Source organism: Phragmites australis, chromosome 6, assembly GCF_958298935.1.
Source record: "Phragmites australis chromosome 6, lpPhrAust1.1, whole genome shotgun sequence".
Classification (NCBI taxonomy): Eukaryota; Viridiplantae; Streptophyta; class Magnoliopsida; order Poales; family Poaceae; genus Phragmites; species Phragmites australis.
In genome coordinates, this window is record NC_084926.1 from 28,074,062 (window position 1) to 28,095,981 (window position 21,920).

The 21,920-nt window shown below is 48.6% G+C and overlaps 1 protein-coding gene across 2 annotated transcripts; it reads right to left on the minus strand.

Annotated features, from left to right (window-relative positions):
* Window positions 1-10,616: 10,616 nt before the first annotated feature.
* On the minus strand, window positions 10,617-20,611 carry LOC133922192 (cyclin-T1-2-like). Of its 2 annotated transcripts, none has more exons than XM_062367405.1 (7): window positions 20,403-20,611; window positions 18,294-18,602; window positions 17,898-17,979; window positions 12,710-12,844; window positions 12,463-12,638; window positions 12,221-12,372; window positions 10,617-12,137 (listed from the first exon to the last, which is right to left on the minus strand). In XM_062367405.1, exons 2-7 carry the CDS (start codon window positions 18,476-18,478, stop codon window positions 11,056-11,058), a joined length of 1,812 nt encoding a protein of 603 aa, XP_062223389.1. In that variant the 5' UTR covers window positions 18,479-18,602; window positions 20,403-20,611; the 3' UTR covers window positions 10,617-11,055. The 2 variants fall into 2 exon arrangements, with proteins under 2 accessions (XP_062223389.1, XP_062223390.1); XM_062367406.1 differs by having other exon boundaries at window positions 18,294-18,617.
* Window positions 20,612-21,920: the final 1,309 nt, after the last annotated feature.

The window sequence follows — 21,920 nt, forward strand, 5'->3', positions numbered from 1 at the left end:
TCCTCATTCTCGGGCCCCGATGTTTTGGAGGGGGGAGAAGATGCAGAGAAAAATCAACCCCAGCCTGGTATCGTATCAAGGATGCCTGATGGTAATTCTCTGTCCTTCAAAGTCGCTAGAGTAGAGGTTTCATGTGGGTTTGGAGAATCCCCCACGTTCGCCTGGCGGGACAAGATGCTCCAGAGTCGCTAGAGTAGAGGGGTCACTAGGGTCTTGTGCCCGCGATCCTGTCACGCGTCGAAAGATGTTTGGGTCATTAATGTAATGGGACGTCCGCGCAAGAAAATGAGGTATTTTGTCGTGGAGTGCTGCCACGTGTTAGACAGAAACCGGATATGGCCACGGCCCTGTCCCCTAGGTGTTTAATGGGAGGACACGGCGACGTTCGCCCCGCTTCATCTTCCGGACCTACGTGGTTGCATGGCTCGGGTATAAAGCCGGGGTTACCCGGTTGGAGTCTCCACAGCTCCATGAGTAGCAGTTAACCTTGACTTGAGTATGGCATCGTCTTCCTCCTCATCCTCCTCGGAGACATCGATGATATCGACGGATCCTTCAGTACCCGGGTTGTTTCGGTCATCGGCAGAGGCGCCGGAGGCGAAACTGCTTCCACCTCTGTAGGGGAGGCGGTTGTCCGCCGCTCCGGCCCGACCTTTGGCCGGGGAGGGCATGCCTGTCGAGATCATCGATATCTCCGATGGCGATGAGGAGATTGACTGGGATCTCCTACGAAGGGAGAGTGAGCCAACGTTTGTGGGCCCAGCGGCAAAGCAAGAAGAGGTCGAGAAGGCGAGGGAGAAGGCCACGCCGGTGACCTCCTCAGACTCCTCAGCTTCCTCTGATAGCTCAGGTGCCGGCTACTGTATCGGCTTCCACAACAGCAGGCTGCAGATGAGGCGCATATGCCGCCACATGCGTGGCCCCTACCGAGACCCGTAGGAGGTGAAGGCGGTCACCGGGATGACATACTTGGTGACGCCATGATATATCCATGTCACAGCTGAACTTAGTCACCTTGTACTCTTTCTCTCCTTGTTTTGCTCTGTAGGGATCTATCTTCTTCGTGGCAATTTCTTTACGGTTGTTTTAGTTTGTATCCCCTGGATGTATTGGTTGTTTTTTTAATAATGTAACGTGGATCTTCAGGAATGGTCGTGTCTCCTTTCGTATCGCAATGCGAGAGGGCCTTTTGAATGGGTGGCCACATGCGTGCTTGCTTTCATGCCTCCAAGCCGTACTTCTTCGTCCCTTTCGAAGGCAATGGCTAGTTTTTCTGACGGCCGATGGATACGTAGGGTAGCTAAGGAGAACCAGGTCGAGTAGTGGTGACCTCGTCGTCCCTGGTTACTGCGTACTCCTCGGGCCTGGGGCTAGTAAGGCCTCCTTTCTAATTTGTTCCAGATTTCCAACTCAGCGCAGTCCCTCTAGAACATTTGGAGATGAACTCCGGAGGTGGTTCTTGACCCTTCGAGTTGTTTAGTGACTGTCCGGGTTGACGGCGATGATGTGCCTGAGGTGCAGCCGAAGGTTAGGCAAGAGAGGCGGTCCGCAACCCCCTCGGCCCTTAGCCACTGCCCGGCTCTGGAGGTATTCCATCCGGAGCTTGGTGACAGAGCATCAGCACAACCGAAGGCCAGGTGGAAGAGGCGATCCGTGACCCCCTTGGTCCTTAGCCGCTACTCGGCTCCGGAGGTATTCCGTCCGGAGCCTGGCAACGGTGCATCAGAGGTGAAGCTGAAGGCCAGGTGAAATAGAGGGTCCGTGACCCACTCGGCGCTTAGCCGTTACTCGGTTCCGAAGGTATTCCGTCCAGAACCTAGCGGTGGCGCATCGGAGGTGAAGCCAAAGGTTAGGTGGAAGAGGCGGTCCGCGATCCCCTTGGCCCTTCACCGCTGCCCAGCTCCAGAGGTATTTCGTCCGGAGCCTGACAACGGCGCGTCGAAGGTGAAACCGAAGGCCAGGCGGAAGAGAGGGTCCGCGACCCCCTCGGCCCTTAGCCACTGCCCGGCTCTGAAGGTATTCCGTCCGGAGCCTGGCGACGGCTCATCGGAGGTGAATCCGAACGCCAGGTGAAAGAGAGGGTCCGCGATCCCTCGGCCTATAGCCGCTACTCCACTTCGGAGGTATTTCGTCCAGAGCCTAGCGACAGTGCGTTAGAGGCGAAACTGAAGGCCAGGCGAAAGAGAGGGTCTGTGACCCCCTCAGCCCTTAGCCACTACCCCGCTCTGAAGGTAGTCCATCCGAAGCCTGGCGATGGTGCGTCGGAGGTGAAGCCGAAGGCCAGGCGGGAGAGAGCGTTTGAGACCCCCTTGGCCCTTAGCCACTGCCTGACTCCAGAGGTATTCTGTCCGGAGCCTGGCGACGGCGCATCAGAGGCAAAGCCGAAGGCCAGGCGGGAGAGAGGGTCCGCGACCCCCTCGACCCTTAGCCGCTGCCTGGTTTTGCGGTCTCTGCAATGTATAGTCGTGGGTTCCACTATGTTTCCCGTGCCATGAGGCGCAGGCTTTTATTGAATGTTAGTATGACCCTTATTAAATGATATGTAAAAGGTGTTTTCAAAGGAGATGGTAGGGTAATGTTGTTACCGTTTACCATACGTGTTTGAGTCATGTGATCATACCTTCCCCTGTAGGAAGGGGGATCTTTGTACCTCTTCGATCTATGAGCGGTGCTCTTTGGAGACCAGCGGGTTTCGTACCCCTTCGGCACGGAGGCATTAGCCTTCAAGATGCCAGAGTACCTTTCCCGTTAGGTCTTTTTAGAATCTTTTCGCCTGGTGAAGTTTCAAAAAAATATCTCCATCGTGGGGGGTTTTCGGAAGTCTCTCTGTGGTGTGGAGGTTTTGTAAGGCTCTCCGTTGGGCGGAGGTTTGGAAAAGCTCTCCGTTTTTACTAGAGGTTTGGTAAAGCTCTCCGTTTTTACCGGAGGTTTGGTAAAGTTCTCTGTTTTACCGGAGGTTTTTGGTAGAGTTCACCGTTTTTACTGAAGGTTTGGTAAGGTTCTCTGTTCTTACCAGAGGTTTGGTAAAGCTCTCCGTTTTTACCGGTGGTTTTGGTAAAGTTCTCTGTTCTTACCGGAGGTTTGGTAAAGCTCTCCGTTTTTACCGGAGGTTTTGGTAAGGTTCTCAATTTTTACCAGAGATTTTGGTAAAGCTCTCCATTTTTACTGGAGGTTTTTGTAAGGTTTTCCATTTTTACCGGAGGTTTTTGTAAGACTCTCCGTTTTTGCCGGAGGTTTGGTAAGACTCTCTGATTTTGTCGGAGGTTAGGAAAGACTCTCCGTTTTTGTTGGAGATTTTGGGTAAGACTCTCCGTTTGGTCCGGAGGTTTGGTAAGACTCTTCAATTTTGCCAGAGGTTTAGTAAGACTCTCTGTTTTTGCCGGAGGTTTGGTAAAACTCTCTGTTTTTGTCGGAAGTTTTGGTAAGACTCTACGTTTTGTCCGGAGGTTTGGTAAGACTCTCTGTTTTTGCCGGAGGTTTGGTAAGACTCCTTGGCATGTATTAATGCCGAAGGTCCTACACATTATCAGAGCTACGCAATACCTTCTAGGAAACCTAGGCAGTCTTGCCTTCTAGGTGACCTAGGCATGCTACGCCCACGGTGTGTAGGCTTGTCGTGCTCCGAAGAAAACACCTGGGGTGCACCACAACACTATCCACCAAGGATCTGCCCTGGCGCGTGGCATTTATATGACCGAAGCTATGCAATGCCTTCCAGGGCACCCTGGGCATAATCTATCTTGCAAGTGACCTAGGCATAAGCGGCGCCCGCGGTATATAAGCATGTCGTGCAAAGAGGATTCCTTGCAACAGCATTCCTCAGAGCACTACATCCTCACATTAGGGCAATCCCTTGATATGCGGCGTCCACAAACTATCGAGGTTACACAATACCTTCTAGGAAACCTAGGCAGTCTTGCCCCCCAGGTGACCTAGGTATGCTACACCCGCGGTGTGTGGGCTCCACTTCCTACTAGGGCAAAGCCTACCCTCCAGGAAACCTTTTCAGGTGACCTTGGGTTTAGGCAAGCGATGCTTACTGGTGCGTGGGCTTGTCATGCCTCCGGAGAAATCCCCCAAGGTCCCCGCAACTACATTACCAAGGAAGTCCCTTGATAACCAGCATCTACACACTATCGAGGCTACACAATACCTTCCAGAAAACCTAGGCAATCTTGCCTTCCAGGTGACCTAGGCATGCTATGCCTACGGTGTGTAGGCTCCACTTCCTACTAGGGCAAAGCCTACCCTCCGGGAAACCTTTTCAGGTGACCTTGGGTTTAGGCAAGCGATGCTTACTGGTATGTGGGCTTGTCATGCCACCCGAAGATGTCCTACGGGTGGCGCCACAACACGATCTATCAAGGAAATCCCTTGATACGTGGTAACTATGCTTCCGAGGCCACACAATGCCTTCCAGGAAACCTGGGCAGACCCGCCCCCTCAGGCGACCTAGGCATGATTCGTCTGCGGGAGTGTAGGGATTTTGGATGGTTTATACTAGCTAAGTTTTGTAGTCTACTGTTGGTAATGAGAAGCTATTTGTAGCATAAAACAAAGCTAAGTGATATAACTGTTCATGCTAAGTGAAGATGTAACTTAAGTTCTACTGCTTCTACTCAGTGGCTATTTATTGATAAAAGACTCACATCAGTAAGGTTAGAGGCCTCTAAAAGGCTTTAACCTTGCCGTATGAAAGACGGATCACTAGGTAAACTATTTGGTAGTTAGCAGTGGGTGTACTTTTGTAGGAATGAGGTCTCTATTGTGCGGCTTGGTGACCTTGAAGCCTATGGCTAGGCTGGGAGAGGCGGTGCTTGACCCCCTCAGCCTTTAGCCATTGTCTGGCCCCGGAGGTAATCCGTCCGGAACCTGACGATGGCATGTTGGAGGTGTAGTCGAAGGCTAGTCGGGAGAGGCGGTGCTTGACCCCCTTGGTCCTTGGCCGCTGCCTGGCTCCAGAGGTATTCGGTCTGGAGCTTGTTGACGACGTGTCCCCGAGTCAGTTCTCGTTGCTGGATGTGGTACCGTTGTTAGCAGGGTCGGTAGTGACGGTGCAGGGTTGAGGGGCCGGGGATTTGCCTGGGAGTTTGCCCCAGGCCTTCGAACCCTGCGTCGTCCTTCACCCGCTCCTTCTGTGGCTAGGTATTCTGCTTGCCTTTTGAGGTATTCCTCCCGGAAGATCATGAGGGTGCGGCAGTCGTTGGTGTTGTGGCCACACCCTGGCCCGTGCTGGATGCACCCATGTGCCTCTGGGGGCATTGGAGCTTGGAGTACTCGTCGGGGTCGCTGCCGAAGGCGGTGTGTCCCAGAGCCTGTGGTTTCCCCAGGGGCTCCATCCCCTTTGGGAGACCATCGAGGCTGCCCAATGAACCGAATTTTGGAGCCAAAGTGGTTCTAACTATGCCTCACTAGACAAGATGGGCCTAGGGTTCCTTGCTCGTGGATGGCATTGCAAGGGCAGCGTCGGAGGCGCTGGCAGGGTCCGACCCCCGAGCCCTCCGTCCCCTTGGAACCCTCTTTCTCCTGAGGGGCCCAAGGAGGGTGCTGGGTGGACAGACTTTCCGAAGATGTTGGCTCGCTCGGGGTATCCCAGGTGTGGTTGAAGGGGACACCTGGGGATCAAGTCCAGGTAGGAGCATTCCTGGGTTGGACCGCCCAGAACAATTGGAAGGCGGCCTACTTGGCTGTGGCTTCAGCCGCACCCTCTCTTGAGGTGGTGAGGTCTTCGTCACGCAGAGGCTAGAAGGCCTCCACTCCATCTGGAGTTCCTGTACCGACCTAGGGTTCTAAGTTGGCAAAGGTCAGAGGAACACCGTCCCATACAGCAGTGGGGCTGGAGCATGCATATGGTGCGTATGGCTGAGGAAGCCATGCATATGGTTGCATGCTTGCAATGGTGGGTATGGCAGTTTTAGCTAATCCTTTGGTGGTTTCCCTAGTGGATTCCTACCTCTCTTAGCACTTCTGTGTTCGAGATCCCTATGGACGGTGCCACTATTGTCTTGCTCCAATAAGTACGGCAAGAGTTTCTTCTAAGGAGGAGACTCAAGCTTGGAGACAAAGTTTGAGAGGAAGGAACACCACGAGTATATTGATGATAGAAAAATGTATCACTTTGGGAGGAGTATCACAACGTTCGCTGTGATGCGTGTTCTTTCTCCCTGTGTCCCCCTTTTGCCCAGAGGACCATGGCCTCCTATTTATAGGGTCATGTGTAGCTTGGCGTACAAGTTATCATAATGTACAAAATATCCGGGATCCGGCTAAATTACTGAGCCTTATCCTGGATAACTACCTTCTATCCTGTCGGGAGATAAATATCCACTGTGGTAATTATCGTGGTTCCTACCCCTTGAAAGGGGCGAGCCGATCGCCAATTGCAGCCCGACGCCGCATTGCCAGGGGTGTCGGGATAGCCCTCATCACGCCAGGGTGTCAGAGTGGCGCCCATCAACCTAGGCCTTTAATGCCGGTCACTTCCTGGCAGGTAAAGCACAATCGTCACTCCCTTTTCGGCAAATCTTCCCAGGGCCTGCTGACTCACCCCGCTGCCTTTGGGAAGGTGGCCCGATCATCACGAGGCGGGGGCCTTGGGAGGCATAGAACAGTGTAACACCCAAATTTCAATATTTGCTATAATTTAAAATTTCCCTAGAAATTAACTCAGGTGTTGCAACTTAGCTCAATAGGAAATTAATTTCTAAAATTAATTTGGCCTAGGATAATTGTTTGAATGCATTCATGCCGTTGTAGATGCAATAAGGTTTTATTGGGTGGAAAAAGTTTGCAAAATTTCGCTAGGTTTCGTCGCTTTAAAACCTCATTGGAAAATATGCTGAAATTCAATTGGAAAAAGGTTTTGAAAATAAAGAAATTCGTTTGGGCCGAATCCTTTTTCCGGCCCAGTTTTCCCCTCTCCCCTCCCTTCTTCCCCTCTCACGTGGGCCGGAATCCCTCTCAGCGCCGGCCCAAGCCAACGCCGAGCCGACCCGCCTCCCACTCCAGCCGGTCCCGTCGCCCCGCTCTCGCTGACGTGTGGACCCGCCGAGCCCAAGCCGAAGCCAGCGCTGAGCCTCGAAGCCGTCGGCTCGCCTTCTTCCTCCTCCCGACGCCCGACGCCGAGCTCTCTTTTGCCGCCGTCGTTTCAAATCGAAGCCACCCCGCGCATTAAATCGCGAAATCAATCGCATGGCCGTGATCCTCCCCCTCCCCACTCTTGATTCCGACCGTTTCCCCTTCGTTTCCCCTTCCCCTTGCATGGAAACCGTAGTTGGAATAAAATTTGGGGCTGCCGGCCAATCCTCTCGAATCCGGCCGCCTCCCTTCCCCTTTCGGCTATTTAAGCCCTCCATCAGCATCGTTGCATCATTCCCCACCCGAACCATCCTTTTTCCCCTCGATTTGCGCTCGGGTTTAAGCCCTCCGCCGAGACCACCATTATTGACGGTAAGAAGCTCAGCCGCCGCCCGTTTCCTCCATGGCCGAGCCTCATTTAACCTTGTTCTTCGCTCAAACGGATCCGTAGGGTCTCGGTCTTCGTCCCTTGGCGCTTTTTGGAGTGTCTCTCGTGACCGGACTCCACTTCCGCCGAAGACCGAAGCGCTGCCAGCCCCCTCACCGTCGCCAGCCATCTCCGGTACTCCTCTGCCACCGTCGAACCCGTGGTGAGATTCCCTTTCTCTCCCTTTCTCTTTTCCGCCGCTCACCATTGAGTATCATGGCTGGATGCATCGTTTGGCGCATCGCCGGTGAGCTCGCCGCCGCCCCTGCCGCTGCTGACCATCGCCCCCTCCGTTGGAAGCTGTCGGCACCGCTGTTTCAAACCCCGACCATCGGATCTCCGATCTACGGCTTGGATTAGACTAGCCGGGGGCATACCCCTTCGGTCCACCATGGACTGGTGGACCGGTGTGTCCTCCGTGGTCCACAAGCCCCGTGAACCTTTTCCACGCCTTTTCCTTTTAAGAATTAAATCTGTTTTGCTTTATGACATCATAAATCCAATTTCCAGTATAAAAACAATTCGGATTTTCTCTGATAATAAGGAAATTTTGCAGAAACACCCCTGGAACTTCAAATAATCATAACGTTTTGTTCATAGTTCCGATTTAGGTGATTTTCATGCTCAAACGATCGTAGCGTCACGTAGAATCTGTTTATAGGGTTTTCATCTAGTTTTAGGAATGTTTGGTGTACTGTTCTTATGTTAGATTGTGTGCTCGTGTAGACGATTCAGTCCAGGAGTTCGGCAACTTTCAAGAGGAAGATTTTGAAGGACCTGTGCAACACTTCGATGAAGGCAAGTGTCTTGACCATGTTGCTAACCCAGTTTTTTTACATAAAGCGAGTCTTTGTCAAGTATGCATGCTGTTTTACAAATGGGTAGTATAGCAAATACTAGTGTTAGATATAGGTGCTTTATCCATACAAGATCATCATGTTTATGCTTAGCCATGCTTTAGATGAACATGTAGCGTGTAGGATGATGAATCTTGAGTTATGAACTAAAAATTGAGATAGGAAGAATATCATGGAAACTGATGTTGTTAAGGGAGTTAACAACAGAGATAATTGGGGTTTTGGGCAAGAAAGGGGTACTTTTCCCAGCATGGTTGGTTGTTTGGTAATATACCCTTATGGGATTATTGGAGGTCTTGCCCAGACCATTTTAAGGACCGATTCATGGAGCGAACATCCATGGCAAACAGAGCAACCACGAGACCAATATGGTACGGCTTAGCCTAGTAATTAGATGTTCTCCCAGTGTTGTATGAGCCAATCGGATGTGTAGATAAGGAAGGGTTACTTCCCAATTCTACCCGGCACAAGAGGGGGCTTCTGGGGTGGAGGGTTACTCCACTTATGTACGGCGGTGAAACCTCAGTGGGCGAGTGCATACTGGGAGACTCTCTGGAAAAGCCTCGTAGTGATCTCTTGGTGCACACCCCGGAAGTGTGTAAGGTACCATTATGTGCCAACAACAGAGAAGATCACGACTCGTGGGTAAAGTGTATAAACTCTGCAGAGTGTCAAACTGAATATTCAGCCGTGCTCACGGTTATGAGCAGCATGGACCCTCACATGATTAGTCGGGTGGGTGTTTCTCTTGGTTTGGGAATTGGGTTGAATTCCCGGAGGTTAAAGAAGATCTTTGGGAATTGGGTTGAATTACCGGAGGTTGAAGAAAATCTTTGGTACATCTTTTCTCGGTTAAAATAAAAATTTATTTTCCATAGTTCAGGACTAAAAATCGGCTTTTATGCAAATGAAACCCTAGAATAGGAAACCTTGTCTCAAGCCACCATATCAAATTCATTTTTTAGGTCGTGTTTGTGTGCCTGTACACAACATGAACGAGTTGTTTTTTCTGTTAGATTGTGTAGCCGTAGTTTCAGGCAGCTGGGATCTAAACGTGGGATGGCACGTTGTGGTGATCGTTAGCTGCATGTAAGGAGTTGTGCCATGAGTGGCTGTGGGATGGCACAGCCAGCATACTCGGTCCAACATCCAAATTTAGCTGAGGTTAGTTTGTAACCGAGAATAAATAGAAGAAAGAGGAGAAAAATGTGGTTAAGTTGAACACCACAACAAAATTACTCTGTCTCTCTCGTTGCCCTGTTTTTTGTGCCTGTGAGATTGTCACTGCCATCGTTGGCAACAACAGGCGGCTCATGAAAGCCAGTTGCAATGGCATGGGCGAAGCAGTGGCGCGAGCTTGTTTTGTTGTGGTGTAGCAGACTAGCAGTGTGTGGCGCCAGCGAGACTGATGAGGGGCGCTTGCAGGTGAAGTGGCAGGCCGACCCAGTGGGGCCCTGAACCAGTGCCTCAAACTGACCGGGTTACCTCGTCTTTGCATCGACGAAACCTTTCCGACCATGTATTCTAAAACTTGGATCCTGTTTGAAAATTTTGAAACTTCGTTTTCAAACTTTTGTCGTGAAACCTAAAACTTGCTTAGAAACTTTTGGAATTTTGTGTTTGAAACCTGAAACTAGTTTGAAACATCTACACATCATGTTCTAGAATTTGAAAACGTGTCATGAACTCTGAAGCTTGAAAAATCATCTTGGAACATTCTGAAACGTATCTCAACTCTTTGAAGCTTTCGAAAAACATGCCTAATGTTCAGAAACCTACTTGGAACTCTTAGAAAACCAAGGGAAACGACTGAAACTTGAGTGAAACATCATCGTTACCCCCATAAACCCGTGAAGGGTACAAATAGCATAACAAATATGACTAACGTTTCTTTAAAAAAAGCAACATTTGGGAGCGAGGACGGTATGGTTACACATCCACCATCTTCAAGACATCATATGCACAGGGTAGTCATACCCTATCCATATTACAATGTCAATACGGTCCAGCCGTGGCCGCCGGCGTATGCAGGCAGTGGGCGGGTCGTCCTGGTGCCAAACCAGTGTGGTTAGGGGTGGGCGGCGATTGGGTAAGTTAAAATTGCCCTAAGGGCATGTGCCCTGAATGGTCCCATTAAATACATTAAACAGTTCACAATGGAAAAAAAAAAAAGAAAGGTCAACGACCAGCCAGCTCAACAGGGCAGATTGATGCATGTGAACAGCTCTCTGCTCCTAGCATACATTTATCTTCAATTTATAAACATTATATACCAAAGAGCTGCTTTTCTTTTGTTAACAATAACAGCTACACTGAAGAACTTTTCTTTTGTTAACAGTTACAGGTACACTGAAGAAATTAATTCCTATTAGGGTTTAACAACATAATTTCTGCTACACTTACACCTATAATCTAAAGCCCAACTTTGGGCATGCCGCATTTACACTCGCAACAAAAAAGAACAAACAATGGATATGATTCTGAATTAAAGAAAATGGGAAGATCCCACTGTGCACACCCCTTGTGTGGAAAGCACTCGAGGTGGTGTCTGGTTAAACAAATAATAAAAAGGGAAAATAATGGTGCTCCTATTTGTTTCATATCTGTGACTTGTGCTTTCGTTCGGAAAAGGTACCTCCATCTGCCATTATTCACTTGCTCGTCCAACACCCTCCGAGTGCAGAAGCAAAGGAGCTAACGGCAGCTTGACTCTAGCTTCTGCTTCTTGCTAGCAGGTGCTGGCTCTACAATAATCCCAGACTCGAGTTCTCTCTCAATCCAATCATCTTCACTTAAGCCATCCAGAGTGATTACTTGCTCATTTCTTGGTCCAACAACAATCCCAGACTCGAGCTCTCTCTCTATCCAGGCGTCATCACTTAATTCATCTGAGGTGGCAGCATGATGAGCTTCTTGTTTTGTAGCAACAATCCCAGCTTCGAGCTCTCTCTCAATCCAGGCTTCTTCAGTTATATCATCTGAAGCAATGGCTTGCTCTTGGACGTCTCTCCGCCTCTTCCTCTTCATTAACAGATTCTTTATCCGGGCAACATCTACCTTTTTAAGTTCTGCACTCAATGGATCAACCTCCATCCCAACTGGCAGTGCAGATGGTGCATCATTGATGGTACCTGCAGCAGGATCAGCCAAACTCCGATCAGAGCACAAACTGTCTGCATTGAGACTTTCAGTACAAGGATTAGAGTTTGCAACCGATGGTTCCACACACTGAGTGCCTTCTCTGTCCACATCAGCGTCCAATGAGATCACCACAGAGAATGGGTTCACTCCATCGCCATGCCGATTTATTGATGCCTGGTTCAAGTTTTGACCACTGACTGTGTTATTGGAGTCCTTACAATTGCTTACATCGTGCTTCACACATCCAGCATTGCCCTCAGTGGCTGCAACATCTAATGATGTCTGATTACTGCATGACATCACACCATGATTGGTTATTAAAGCCTGATCCCAGCTCTCTTCATTTCTATTAGCACTAACATTCAATAAACTGCCATCAGGGCCTGAGATCCTACAATCACCAGTATGACTGCTTATCGAGTATTGACCTGAATTCACCTGGATGTGGTCATTGGGCTCACCAATATCGGGACTTGAGCTGTTTATTGACAAGCTAGATTGATTCAACACAGAGTCCGGGCTGTTAGATGCAAGCAGTTTAGCTTCAGATAGAGCTTCCTTTTGCTTAACTAAACTGGGACGAGCAGACATCAATCTTTTCATGGCAACATGCTCCATCATTTGCTGAATGATAGCTGCAGCAATGCAACGTTCTCTTTTCAAGTTCCAAAAAGCACGAAGTGCTATGATAATATGATCTGCTTAGTGGTCTACATACCTTCCAAAGGCTTTGGGGCAACATCAAATTGGTGCCACCATACATGCGCTCCATGCAACGGAAGCTTAATATTGTGAAGCTTCGCAGCCAGGTAGAGAGAACCAGCAGCTATGTACTGGGGCTTATACTGTAGGCACAGTGTTGTTTTAAGCCTGAAACATAAGTGGCAGGATTAATACATCCGAATTGCTAAGGAATATTCAAAAAATTGATATTAAAGATTGAAATAATAGATCGCATACCAATCATTCACAAAGTTCCATGCTACTTGCTTCACTTCCTTTTGAATGATGCCAAGATTTTTCATCGCATCAAGAAGTGGTCTATAAGGATGCTGAATGTTGAAATCAAATCGAATAGTTGTAAGAACCAATCTCTCTCCGATCAAAATAAGCGCTTTCTGCTTCTCAAAAACATCCTGTTTAATAGATGATGGTCAAACAAATGGACAACAGTATACTGAAAGTTCAAATAATGATTTAGTGGCACCTTCTGCCGGATCCTTTGAGCTGTAGCCAAGTCCCGCCTATACATTGTTTCATAGGCTACTCTTACTACCAGGTCCAGGGGGCAAGGAGTATCTTCAACTTTTGATGCAAGAAATACACATACTGTTGCAACTGTCTGAAAACAGGGGAAGAACAAAAGTAACCATTAAAACCGGTAAAGGGGAATACAAGATTATGGATAATTGATGGAAGTTCAGGAAGAACCACCAGTCCAGAAATGACAATAAGCAAATCATAAATATAACAAGGACACCAAACAAAGTAAATATTATGGACAAATAGCATTGAACAGAAACTGTTACTAGTGTCTCAAATAACTAAGGGCAGCACATAATAACAGAAACACAGATAAATAATGTCCGCATAAACTGATCCGATAAAAAAATACAACAACTGAGATTAAAAAAAATGAGATAACCAAATCCGGCATAACTAAGAAACAAAAGGAATGTGGTACAGTGAGCCATATTTACAGAACGTACTGGAGAGTTTGTATTTTACAAGATGATCCATCAAAGCATGTCAAACTTGCTTAAGTTGTAATGATAAGTTGCTACCCAGTTGGCCGATGGGAGCTAAGTAACTTCAATAGGAAAATGCTGAATGGACTGGTCCAAAACTGCCGAAGTATTGTACAATACAATCGCAATAGTATCACGATTGCCAATGTTATGTGGGGCAAGTACTACAGCCACCGCAATATGAGGAATGTGGCGGTGGCAGCAGCAGCAGGAGCCAATCCGGCTTAGAGATAAGTTTCCTTTTGAATAAAAGATAAGTTTAGTAGGAAATAGATTCGATTTGGTTAGAGATAAGTTTCCAATTCAGCAGGAGTTAAGTTAGGGAGGTTTGGATCTGGAGTCTGTGTGTGATTGTAAAATCCTCCTTATATAAGGAGAGGCAATACTCATAATCAAGCAAGCAATTAATAGTCCTATTCTCCCCCTATTTCTCTCTCTCTACTGGCCGAACCTCTCTCCCTCTTGGTCTTCTTCTCGAGCAGAGCCACGACGAGGAGGTGGCGGCGAGACTAGTCTCGCCCTCCTGTCGACCACAATAACAACCTCCGCAACCTACCCCCAACCACAAGCCATAACATCTTGTTATCAGGATCATACTTTCCTAAGGCCTCCACCATGCCCGGTACCGGTGACAAGGCTCCTGCAGCTGACCAAACCACACTGGACATCATACTGCAGAAGCTAACAAGGCGACACGTTACGCGACATCGACAACCAACAAGGAGCACACCACCTCGCCATCATGCACCTGAAAGCTCAGCACGACTCGTCATCGTCATCACGATCATCAGGAGGCGGCGGCCTGCTGGTCAACCCACACACCAAGGGGGTCACCGACGGCCAGGTCGATGGCACACGCCTAGATGACTGCGGCACCGACCGTCTCCCTCATCTACACAAATTCGACTTTCCCAAAAATACGACAGGAAAGCGATCCCCTGTTGTACCTTAACCGATGCGAGAAATTCTTCCGAGGGCTACACACTAACGAGGAGGATAAGGTCTAGTGGGCAGCATTCCACTTGACCGACCGCGGTCAGCAGTGGTACATGCGCCTGGAACACGAAGAAGGCACATCGTCTTGGACCCGCTTCACCGAGCTCCTCAACCTTCGCTTTGGTCCACCCCCGCGCGCTAATCCCTTGGGCGCACAGGAGTTGTCACCGTCTACTGCGATCACTTCCTCGAGCTCTTGGCCTATGTTGTTCCTCTAATGGCATCTCAACAGGTGCAACTCTTTACTATTGGTTTACAGGAACCAATAGGTATCGATGTCTAGCTGCAGAATCCACAACCCCTGGAAATTGCCATGATCCTGGCGAGCTTCTTCGAGCGCCGAAAACAGGCAGTACAAGCAAGTGGTCAAGCGCTTCATGTCGTGTTCCACTCGTTGTTCCTGAGGACTAGCACCGACACTAGCAACCCAGCATCGGCCGACACGTCGCAGATGTCCATAGCTAACGTAGCCGGCCGTATGGTGAAGTGGCTGTCACAGGCTGAGATGGACAACCGCCACTACTGCAGCCTCTGCTTTAAGCGCATGCATCCCGCAGATGTGGTCAAGACATCGTTTCGAACACACAAAGTGTTGTACGAGTTTCTGGTGATATCGTTCGGTCTCACGAACGCTCTAACATCCCAAGCATTGATGAATGACGTTATGCGCCCCTACCCTCATTGCTTCGTCCTCGTCTTCTTCGACGACATACTTATCTACATCCCGTCATGGTTGGCTCATCTTCAACACCTTCGGGCTATGTTGTCTCTCCTGCGGCATCATAAGCTCTTCGTCAAGCATCCCAAGTGCTCATTCGGCGAGGAGATAGTGCCTTATTTGGGCCATGTGGTTTCAGCGGCCGGCGTCGCCATGGACTCTGACAAGATCAAGGCAATGGCAGAGTGGCCGCCCCTGTGATCGTCTCGCGCTCTGCGCGGCTTCCTGGGACTAGCTGGCTACTACAGACGCTTCATCAAAGACTTTGAAGGGCTAGCAGCTCCCCTTACCCAGATACTAAAGGAGGGCTTCGCCTGGAACAAGCAAGCGGAGATGGCATTCTAGGCACTCAAGCGCACTCTCGATCAGGTCGGTACTCTCTCTTCTTGACTTCATGTGACTGTTCTTAGTGGAGTGCGACGCGTCAGACTCTGGATTCGGGGCAGTGCTACACCAGGATGACAGGCCCATTGCCAACGTCACAAGCATCTTGCAGCTTACAAATGGGAGCTGATTGGTCTCGTACAAGCCGTCCGCCATTGGTGACGTATTTGTGGGGTTGGCCGTTCATCATCAAGACCAATCACTACAACCTCAAATTCCTCCTGGACCAACATCTCGCCACGATTCCCCAACATCAATGGGTAAGCAAATTGTCAGGCTTTGATTTCAGGGTGGAATTCAAACCAGGTCGCCTCAACACGGTGGCTGATGCGCTGTCAAGACGGGACGTCGAGCTGGGGTCGGCTTTGGCTATCTCTGGACCAAGCTTCGACTTCCTTGCTCAATGGAGTGCGGCAGCATCTGAGGACCCGGTACTGGTGGCACTCCAGGAGCAAATTGAAGTTGGCACATTGGGTGAACCATGGGCCCTCACCGACAGCGTCATCACCTACCGGCACATATACCTGCCGCTTTCGTCCGCCATGCTTTCCGCGGTGCTGGCGGCAGTACATGAGGGTCACGAAGGGGTCCAAAAGACGCTCCATCGGTTGTGCCCGACTTCCACACGCCTAACGCGTGCACGGCATTACAGGAGTTCGTCCATGGCTGCGTCACCTACCAAAGGAACAAAATGGAGCACCTCCACTTGGTCGGTCGTCTCCTGCTCTTGCCCGTGCCATCGGTCGTCTAGACAAATGTCGCCATGGACTTCATTGAAGGCCTACCCAACGTTGGAGGAAAATCAGTCATCCTCATGGTGGTGGATAGATTCTCAAAGTACAACCACTTCATCCCGCTATCTCACCCATATTCAGCGGAAACGGTGGCTCGAGTATTCTTCGCTGAGATTGTGCCCGGATTCCTACCTCCATCGTCTCCGATCGTGATCCCGTCTTCAAATCAATGTTCTGGCAAGAGCTGTTTCGTGCATCAGGCTCCAAGTTGCACATAAGCTCAGCATTTCACCCGCAGACTGATGGGCAGTCCAAGGCTATGAACAAGGTAATCACCATGTACCTTCGTTGTTTGACAAGAGATCGACCCCGTCAATGGGTTCGTTGGCTGCCATGGGAGGAATTCATCTACAACACCTCGTACCACTTTGCCCTAAGCAACACACCATTCAAGGTGGTGCATGGCCAGGACCCCCCTTCTATACGGTCCTATGATACCAGCGAGCTCAGGGTGGCTGCAGTGGCGCAAGCGATGATCGAGCATGACGAGTTCCTGGACGACATCCGCCATAGACTGGAGCAGGCACAACTGCTAGCCACAGGGATGCCTCTTACTCTGTGGGCGATTGGTGTGGCTCTGCTTGCGTCATCATCTTCCTATGCTAGCTACAGACAACAATCGAGGGAAATTACAGCCCCGTTTCTATGGACCGTACAAAATTGTGGACGTAATCAACCCAATGGCTTACAAAATAGAGCCGCTAGCAGGTTCTCGTCTAAACATCTTCCAGATCAAGCTACTAAAGAAGCTTGTGGGAGAGCCCCTTGCTGCACCTCCCTCCTTGCCACCCACCTATCACAGTGTTGTTATCCCTGTTCCAGATCGTGCACTCAAAGTTCGGATGGCTTGTGGTGTTCGTCAAGTTTTAATTCAGTGGATAGGGCAGCCAGCATCAACCGCTACATGGGAGGACCTCTAATATTTCCAGGATCGATATCCTACTTTTTAGCTCGAGGATGAGCTGTTTGTTGAGGAGAGGAGAGGTGTTATGTGGGGGCGGCGGCAGTCGCAGGAGCCAATCCGGCTTAGAGATACGTTTAGTAGGAGATAGATTTGATTTGGTTTGAGATAAGTTTCCAATTCAGCAGAAGTTTTAGGGAAGTTTGGATTTGGAGTCGGTGTGTGATTGTAAATCCTCCCTATATAAGGAGAGGCAATACTCATAATCAAGCAAGCAATTAATAGTCCTGTTCTCCCCCTATTTCTCTCTCTCTACTGGCGGAACCTCTCTCCCTCTTGGTCTTCTTCTCCAGCAGAACCACGACGGGGAGGCAGTGGCAAGACTGGTCTCGCCCTCCCATCGACCACAACTACAACCTCCGCAACCTACCACCAGCCGCAAGCCATAACAGCCAAACTTCCTAGGTAAACTGAAAACAACACTGACTACCTCAAAACTCCTTAGTATACCAAGAGAAATGGATTAGCAATTAAAAGTTCTACAAAAAGATAATGTTTTTGTAACATTGTTGCTAAGTAGATTCTTTGGAAATTTCCAAATCAATGAGTGAACTCAAGGTAGAGTAGGATTAAGATGGATTAGCAATTAGCAAGTAATCAGAAGACAAAATGTTACTGCTATCACGTGGTTAAATACTTTCCAATAATATGAAGGATATTTTGAAATGTTAAGTTGGCAATGGAGAACAAATTGCCAATCATTCCAATAAATGCTTGTCAAAGAAAATCTGCACTCTTCTCACTTTCATAGACAGCAACAACCATCACTGCAGCAACAAAACATAGCTTCTCACCTGCCATCCATTTTTGGCAAGGGACTGGTGTAAATAGAAGCGATGACAAAACATTATTGCTGTTGCTATAGTCATCTGAGGTCTGTGAAAGAAAGAAAGAAGCATGTTACAATGGATAGACAAGTTTAGCAAACTTGCCAAAATAACTAGGAGAATTATCGTGTACAAAAAATACAAAATACAATCTGATAGCAGAGTCAAGCATATCAGTTGTATAACAAGGAAGAAATTTCGTTAAAAAGAAAAAAGAAGTCTTTTAGGTTCATCAACAGACAGATAAGGTCAATGTGGAGAATCATGTTATGAGCCACCGTATAATGTAGTAGAAACTAGAAAGCACGTACTAGAAGAAGGTATAAGTCCATTTCAGTTGAGAGGATGAAAAAAATTACGTACAGTTTCAGCCTGATGCCAACATCCCAAATAAATGAACAGTATAAATGCCGAATTTCTGACTCCTTGCTTTCAGTAATACCATCTTTCCGTGATAGGGAAAACTTCACTAGTTCTTCCCTGGTGAAGTACCAAGAGTACATGTGTTCATGTGATAATTTCTCAATGATCTTGGGTTCCCCATCCATCAGTATGTCTGAGAAAACCAAATTGATGGACTCTCTGCAACTTCCCCCTGAATCCTTCAGAGGAAGTTGAAGTAATAGCTCGTGGCTAGTCGTATCCTGGATGTTATCACTTTCGCTAAGCAACCTGTAGAATCAGGAACTTTTTAGAAAGAAATATTAACTGCCTTTTACATTGGAATACTACTAGAGAAGAGCAAGAAACATATAAATGTACAGAGCAACAAATATATACAAGTGATCACTAAACACATGTAGTGCAAGAGCCTATTACTTTGCTAGCTTGCTATGACTGCATTTTTAAGCCACTAGGCAGTGGTTTTTCATGTTTTCTTTTTCTTTTGAGCAGCACTTTTCCCTTTCCTAGTATAGCAGGGAAAAAAATGAAAGGCTGTTATCCTTCTCCCTACATCTTCAACAGGGCCATCCTTAGTCACCATGTTCCCGGGTTGATAGGGTCAAGGAATGGGAACGTGGGACGCGGTATGCCACCCACCAAAAAACATAGTACGCATAGGGGTATACCTCTTCGGAACGTGGGTCGTGAACCAAGAATTTTCGGGACAATGACCTAGGACGCTACAATGGGGTCGCTGTACATGATCCCATGAGTCATAGTACTTACTCAACTTTTAACAGAAGTCCAAGTTTGAGTCTACAAATAACTCCCTGTCATCCAAAATTCATATCGAATTGTCACACACATATGGCTTTTTAGAAAATCACACACATTCATTAGGGGTCCACTGGTTATAGAAGAAAAGAAAAGAAAAGAAAAAGAAAACGGGAGAAAGGATGAGATGGCCTACGATTTGCTGGCCCATCCAGCCCACATACATGTTAACTTCCCTAAGCCCTCGTCTGTTCCAGTGATCTAACATGCAGCCACCGCCTCTCCTTGCCCTCGCTGTTCCTCTCCGCTCCCACGATATAGCGCCGCCACCGCCAGCCACCATATAGGACCAGCGACCAGCAAAATCGGTAGCCCTCACCATTATCTGCCAACTGCTCGCTCTTTCCTCATCTGACGTTGACTCGAGGCCGGCGTCCCAGGATGCGAACGATGTGCGACCCGGCTGCGACCCGCATAGATCCTGCCCCTCATTTTGAGACGACAAACTTGGGACCGGGATCGTGGCATCGTCCGCGATCCTAGTGATTAAGGGGTCATCACAAATGGTTCTTAACCGTCACACCACAGACGATTTGAGCTACGCAAGGCCACCTCAAACTTTCCTCACATGTGCAAATTACTACAATGATTTTCAGATAGGTAAAACAGGCTGATTCAGCAGGTATCATGAAGGAGTTTGTACCGAGAAATAAAATAATACCCCTAAAAAGTAAAAACTTCGCAAAAAAGAAACTTCGCTTGTTAAAGATGACAAACTGCAACCTAAGTTCGACCAAATTCACTGTGTCAGGGAAAAAACTTTTTAATTGCTCGAAATTTGAAGTTTTCTGAACAGAAATAGGGAAAATTATAAGAAAAGCAGCACAAGTTTGTACTCCTGCACCTTGAGGGGGAAAAAGCAATTTTAATAGAAAATTACCATAATATCCTGAATTTTCAGCACCAAATCCAATTCAGCCAAACAACTAAGCCCATCTATTCCTGCCGTAGCTGACGAAGGACGGAAAGGTCAAAGCCTTGCGACAAATACCGCGTACCCCTCCGGTCAATCCCTCCAACAACGACAAGATCCCAAAGTTGAGCACGAATTCGGGCCCAACTCAACGACTCAACCATCAATTCACCTCCGAATCACTCAAAGATCGAACCTTTAAGCCCTAACAGAACAAATCGGATACGGAAACTACGAACTCGTCGACCAATCCACGAATCCCAGCTACCGATCCAACAAGAGCAACACGTAACTAAAACCTTTAGACAACATAGAAGTAGAGGACGTAAGGATCTCCGTACCTGGGCAGCGCGAGGGGAGGAGATGGCAAACCCTACTTCAGCCAAGGCGGGTTTTGGTGGGGGGAGAAGGGGAATTCCTCGCGGGATTTTGGTGCGGAGTTTGTTGGGAGGAGGTGGAGGAGACACGACGACTCGGAACAGCAGGTCGTCGTCTCCTTGGCTGCAATCCTCTCCTTCCTCTTTTCTTTAATTGCCTCTGACATCAGGGCCCCACTTCCCCATGTTGATGTAGTGTGGCTGATTTGTGTACGATGATGGTATTGACGTACACCGTCTGCAGGATAACAGTCTTTCAGGAGGCTTGGCCGGTCGCCGGTCATGGATTCCAGGCTGTAGTATCCTGCCGCCCAAACCATGGGTTAATTAAAAAAAATTCACTCTAATCGATGGCACACTTTAAAAGACACCTTTTTAGATGATGTGCTAAAATGTCACCTGGGCCGTAAAACATCTTGCTTATTTGTCATTAAAGGCATTGTCCCTCACCACGTGGCAATTTTCTTTTGTGTTTGCCCCTACTAAGGGGAAAAGATGTTTTCACCCCTCACGCTCATGCAGCGTCTCGGTGCGATCGGATCTAGTTTCCTGTGTGGTCCCTCGCCTGCTTGTGCTACGCCAGTGACGTCACCACCACACTCCCCTCTAACTGCCGGATGCCGCCGCCATGACCACCTATGGTGCCGATTCCGGCAGGCTGCAATGGCCCTTGACGTCACAAACTTCCTTGTCTCCAACCTCTATGCCGTCGTGCACCGTGAGCTCCAACCAGGAGCAGGGGAAGGCAACCAGGGGCGCAGGTGGGAGGACGCGTCGACCTTGACAAGGAAGGCGGCGGGGCCGGCGGCCTCGATGCCGACGTCGCGGAGAGGACCATGGTTTAACCGACACTAGGATTAGAGGGGAGCGTGACGGGGGCCACGTGGCTCCTGCTGGTGAGCTTGACGCTAGCTTCGTCGAGGTAGCCACGACCATGAACACCATGGATCCAAGATCCAGACCCACATGGTTCCTATTAACATCCCTAACTGCTCATCTGTGAGCATGTCGAACTCGATGGCGGTGATGTCAGTCCCGATGGAGACGCCGATGTAGGGTCCGGCGTCGCCTAGGGCGATGTCATCGTCGGTGACAACGAAGGTGAGCCCCCCGCCGATGGAGGAGGGGTTGTGTGAGGATTGGTGACGTTTTAAGAGGGATGAATTATGACACTTAGAAACTAATGGCTCTAAAAACTTTACAAGATAAATCTATCTCAAATTCTATCTAAATATGTTCTAGGTTTATCTAGTATGTCTACTCTACCAATTAAAAGGATTACAACCTACTCTATTAAGGTAAATTACATGTATGTAAATACGAAAATATAAATAAAATAGAGAGACAAACTCAGCATGAAGGATTTTTATCCCGTGGTATCGGTGGTACATAAGCCATCCTTAATCCACGTTGGAACTCCATAAAGGATACGCTCACGGTCACCAAGACTCTTCTGGTCACGGCTCTTGAAATATAAGTCAC

Bases quoted from the DNA above. Each gene is read 5' to 3' on its own strand.
- LOC133922192 (XM_062367405.1), bottom strand. From the start codon at position 18,478: ATGGATGGGGAACCCAAGATCATTGAGAAATTATCACATGAACACATG. The intron at 12,639-12,709 runs GTGCCACTAAAT...TCTATTAAACAG, and splicing joins CTCAAAGGATCCGGCAGAAG to GATGTTTTTGAGAAGCAGAA. The intron at 12,373-12,462 runs GTATGCGATCTA...CTTATGTTTCAG, and splicing joins TGGAACTTTGTGAATGATTG to GCTTAAAACAACACTGTGCC.